General features: G+C 47.2%; 1 protein-coding gene across 7 annotated transcripts; it reads left to right on the forward strand.

Moving 5' to 3' along the window:
* Window positions 1-1,144: 1,144 nt before the first annotated feature.
* On the forward strand, window positions 1,145-3,438 carry LOC123159464 (uncharacterized). Of its 7 annotated transcripts, none has more exons than XR_006479723.1 (5): window positions 1,145-1,766; window positions 1,942-2,049; window positions 2,143-2,203; window positions 2,470-2,521; window positions 2,951-3,438. XR_006479723.1 is itself a non-coding variant. In XM_044577304.1 (5 exons), exons 1-5 carry the CDS (start codon window positions 1,458-1,460, stop codon window positions 2,959-2,961), a joined length of 534 nt encoding a protein of 177 aa, XP_044433239.1. In that variant the 5' UTR covers window positions 1,145-1,457; the 3' UTR covers window positions 2,962-3,438. The 7 variants fall into 7 exon arrangements, 4 of the variants coding, with proteins under 4 accessions (XP_044433239.1, XP_044433240.1, XP_044433237.1 ...); XM_044577304.1 differs by having other exon boundaries at window positions 1,942-2,039; window positions 2,467-2,521; XM_044577305.1 differs by having other exon boundaries at window positions 1,942-2,039.
* Window positions 3,439-4,503: the final 1,065 nt, after the last annotated feature.

Below are 4,503 nucleotides of genomic sequence, written 5' to 3' on the forward strand. Positions count from 1 at the left end.
GATCCAGGGCTGCTGCCGGGATGATGTCCTGAGCATTGTCCGACAGCAGGTCTAGGCCGTGCTCGTCGTGACTGTCCGACGCTCCTGGCACAGGGCCGAATCCGTCGAAGATCAAGTCTCCGCAAATATCCGTCGTGTAGTTCGAGTTTCCGAACCTGATCTGGTGGCCAGGGGCGTGGCTGTCGATCTGCTCCAGGTGTCCAAGCAAATTGGCCCGCAGTGCAAAGCCTCCGAACACAAAGGTCTGTCCGGGGAGAAAAGTCTCACCCTGGATCATGTTGTTAGCGATTGAAGACGCCATCAAGCCTCCAAGCGACGACATAGAGGAACTCTCAATGAAAGCACCAATGTCGGTGTCAAAACCGGCGGATCTCGGATAGGGGGTCCCGATCTGTGCGTCTTAGGCTGATGGTAATAGGAAGCAAGGGACACAATGTTTACCCAGGTTCGGGCCCTCTCGATGGAGGTAAAACCCTACTTCCTGCTTGATTAATATTGAAGATATGAGTAGTAAAAGAGTAGATCTACCACGAGATCGTAGAGGCTAAACCCTAAGAGCTAGCCTATGATGGAATGATTGTAATTGTGATCGGCCTTCTAAGGACCATCCTCTCCGGTTTATATAGACACCGGAGAGGGCTAGGGTTTACATGGAGTCGGTTACAAGGAAGGAAATACAATATCCGGATCGCCAAGCTTGTCTTCCACTCAAAGGAGAGTCCCATCTGAACACGGGCCGAAGTATTGAGTCTTGTATCTTCATGCTTCGATAGTTCGGACGATGTACATAGTCCGGCTGTCCGGATACCCCCTAATCCAGGACTCCCTCACCCACGCATGTGCTTTGCATGTGACGGATGGGCCGGTGCTATCTCTGGTCCCGCTCGTCAGTTGCCTTGGCTGCATGTCTCACCATGTATGTTCTCGGTCAACCGATTTTGGAGGGTCGCTCCTCACTGCCCGCAGCCTGCGTCCTGCGGCAGTTGTCGAAGGGTTGGCCACAGCATGTGCGCCCGGTTTGTGCACCCATGTTTGTGCTGGCGCGATGACGGGTGGGCCGCCGTTACTCCTGGTCCTGCTTGCCGGATCTTCCATTGTCTGGGTTGCATTTAATCGGATGAACCACTCTTGATGCGTCGGGTCTGGCGCTGCCCGCATCCTACGTGGGAGGCTGCGGAGCAGTTGGCCACGTCGTGTGTCATGCAGGTGTGTCGTCGAAAGCCCCTCGCCCAATCCCCTCGCTCGCACGCCGCATCCCTCCCTCTCTCCTCAGCCGCCACAACACGAATCCACGAACCCTCTCCCTCTCCCTTGCGTGTGCCGGTGTGCGTGCTCATCGCCTCCCACTCCCCATCGTCCCCCCATGCCTCCACCGGCTACCATGGATCCATGGCCGATGGGACAGTACAAGGCAGGGAAGGACGCCGCCGTTGACCTGTCGCTTAGGTTGGTGGCGCATGGGTCGGGTCTGGGCAGAAGGCTGGCGCCTGCGGGAGAAAGCACCGGGGGTTGGTGCAGCGACAAATGAGGACGGGGTGGGCCGTGGAGGGAGGCTCGCCGGATGGAGAAGCCGGAGCAAGGAGGCATGTTCGGCCATGGAGGTATGCCCTTTGGCCGGAGCAGCAGGAGTAACTGCAGCCGCTGGTCGGCCCCATGCACCGCCTCAGCCCGCATCGTCTGCTGCAGCCCGCACGGTCGAGAGGGGCAGTTGCGCCGTAGTTGGCGGCGAGTTCAGCGGCCGCCTCCTCCTCTCCTCTTCGAATCCAGTAAGCTCCCTATGTTTTCCCCTTTCATTTGTAGGATTTGGCGAGCTTGCTCCTCCCTTATTCTCTTCGTCAATGATTGTCTCTTCCCTATCATTTTCCTTTTATTAATGGTCTACTCTTCTTGTTTAGTCACTGTTAGTTGATTCTAATTATGCTGGGCATTTTTCTGTTCCAGATGCCTATGGGTTCTCCTAAGTTGGATTGTTCATCCTTCTTTGCTGGTGGTGTGCTCGTCCGTTGCAATAGCCTTCGTGCGCTGGATCAACACTGCCGGTTGACATTGGTGCCCTTTTGTACTTGATTCTTTATTCTTGCCTTCCTTTTCCGTGCCCCCTGCTAACTTCTGTGCCCTTCCTCTTGTCCCCTATGAGTGCAGGTTGGTTTCTTCCTGTTCTGTCCTGCTTCCACCGTCGTATCATTCTGCCGTTGCCATTGAGGTTAGTCTGCGCTTCGTTTGCTTGTGCGCAACATGTTCGATGAAATGTGTGTGTGGTGACCTTTCTTTTTTTTCATCTCGTTTTTCCTGCTGGTCTGTCTTGGTGTACTCCTCTGTCTAGCCTGCTTTCTTGGCCTGGTTTTGCTTTCTAGATCTGGTAATTAGCTGTTGTTTTGGTTGTCTACGAGAATGTGTCTGCTATTTTTATGCCTATGTGTGCACTCTTATGCATGTACTCTGACAGGTCTATCTCCGTTTGTCTAGCAGGTTCGACGATCTGCTAGGCTGCTGCATCTGCAACTCTGTGCTGCTGTTCAAGGTTTGCTTGATTCTTTCTGCCCTACATGCTTGTTCTTTCTTGCTGCACATATGCTTCTCTTTCTCTTAAGTACTGAATTCTGATGTGCTGTCTCTAGCTACATGAATTTACCTTTCTTCGTCGGTCTAATTGTCTATTGATGGGCCATTCATGTTATGGTTATGTGAACTTTAGGATGTAATAATATATGGTGTTTAAATTTTTATTTTTGTTAGCGCCTATGAATTTGCGCTAAAGAGTCGTTCGATATCCAAGTTTCTATATATATTTTACAACATTGCAGTCGTGTATGCTCTGTAAAGAGCATGTTTAATTCGTTTGTTCCTTTTTTAGATGTTCCGTATCGGTGCATATTTTAAATTGATCCATACTGTGCCAGTGATTTTCTAAGATTTGCCCATATCTTTTGGGGAAATAATTATGCTTCAGGAAGATGCTAAATAAGCTGGTCAGCTCTGGGGCAAAAGGTCAGCTAATTTGCTTGGCTGTTCCTCCCAAGGTGATGAGAGATTGCTTGTCAGCTAATCTTCCACTGTGAGCATGTTCTGCTTGTGAGCAGGCCAGTACTTTACACATTTTACTACAGCAGCAAGGACGCTATGCTTTGAATAGTTGAGCCGCCCTCTGTTTGTTCGTCCATGGGCAGAGTGGGTGGAGGTGCAGCGCCTCAGGATGTAAGGTAGGGATGGAATGCTTTCTGTTCATGAGCTGTTCTGCTAACACGTACTGTTGAGAAAAGAAAAGAAAGGAGCTTTTAAGTTCTTCAGAGGAGCAAGAGAGCTTCTAAGTTCTACACATTAGATCTAGCTTTCTTATGTTGTTTGTCTAATTGTTTTCTACTCCCTGTATTTTCAGCTGTGTAAAAGTAAACACACCACTGTCTGTACTGTTGAAGCATGTTTATGTCTTGCAGATCATCATTTGAATGTTTTTTTTGCGTTAACACAATGGTTAATATACATGTGTGTGTGTGTGTGTGTGTGTGTGTGTGTGTGTGTGTGTGTGTGTGTGTGTGTGTGTGTATATATATACACTAGGGAACGTGCCCGTGCGTTGCTACGGGATAAAGGGGCGGTGGTTGGAGAGAGAGGGGTGCATGGAGGACTTTGGTCGAGTGCATTTTTTCCCTCAACTTTGAAGCAAATTCTCCAAGAGTTCAGTTATTAATTCAAAGAATTTTTAAAGTAAGAGCGCACATGATGTTTTTTGTCTGATTTCAATACCACATTGTACATTAGACTGTCCATATATAAAAAATCATGTTGAGTTACTAATATCACATAAAAAATGTCGTATACTTCGCCTAGCGTCTAAGAATGTTGTGTGTGTGCTACCATCAAGTCCTTTTGGTGAGGATTCTTCACCGTAATTGAATCTTTGTTTAATGTGTTGCGCCCCAGCTCACGGATATTTGTAAACTGCTCTATTCTAGCTTTCTTTTGTTGTGATTGCATATTTGTGTATTTATGCCTTTCTCATGCGCACTTTTTTTATCTTCCGTGTCGGCTCCATGTTTGCATATTTCTTCTTCCCTTCTTCTTGGGCTGAATCTTTTATTCTTTTGTTGGTTGATAGGCTTCATGATGCTTTTTCAGTTTTTTCTGTTGTTCTTCACTGGTCATTTAGCATCAGTTTTTTCTATTGTTCTTCACTGGTCATTTAGAATCAGTTTTTTCCGTTGTTCTTCACTGGTCATTCATAAATACGGATCCCTGTCTTTTCCCCCCTCTTTGTTCCTTGGCATCCATGACTCGAGATTGCCATCCAAATTGCTTGAGTACATGAGAGTTTTGTATACTATATGAAGTTGTTGTTGATTAAATAACGAATATAAAATTTGCATCATAAATAGAGCATATGTAGCTACATATAAATAAATCTAATTACACCTGGACATAAGCATGAGAATATATCTGTTGTTTGCATGCTAGAGTATCATGTTTTTCCTTGAAGCAATTTAGAAAGCAGAAAAATAATATTAA

This window comes from Triticum aestivum, chromosome 7B (assembly GCF_018294505.1).
Source record: "Triticum aestivum cultivar Chinese Spring chromosome 7B, IWGSC CS RefSeq v2.1, whole genome shotgun sequence".
Classification (NCBI taxonomy): Eukaryota; Viridiplantae; Streptophyta; class Magnoliopsida; order Poales; family Poaceae; genus Triticum; species Triticum aestivum.

What these genes read in the sequence shown, in the direction of transcription:
- LOC123159464 (XM_044577302.1), top strand. Translation starts at nt 1,458, where the DNA reads ATGGGTCGGGTCTGGGCAGAAGGCTGGCGCCTGCGGGAGAAAGCACCG. An exon ending in GCGCTGGATCAACACTGCCG is followed by an intron (nt 2,040 to 2,142) that starts GTTGACATTGGT and finishes CTATGAGTGCAG; the next exon opens with GTTGGTTTCTTCCTGTTCTG. An exon ending in ATTCTGCCGTTGCCATTGAG is followed by an intron (nt 2,204 to 2,466) that starts GTTAGTCTGCGC and finishes CCGTTTGTCTAG; the next exon opens with CAGGTTCGACGATCTGCTAG.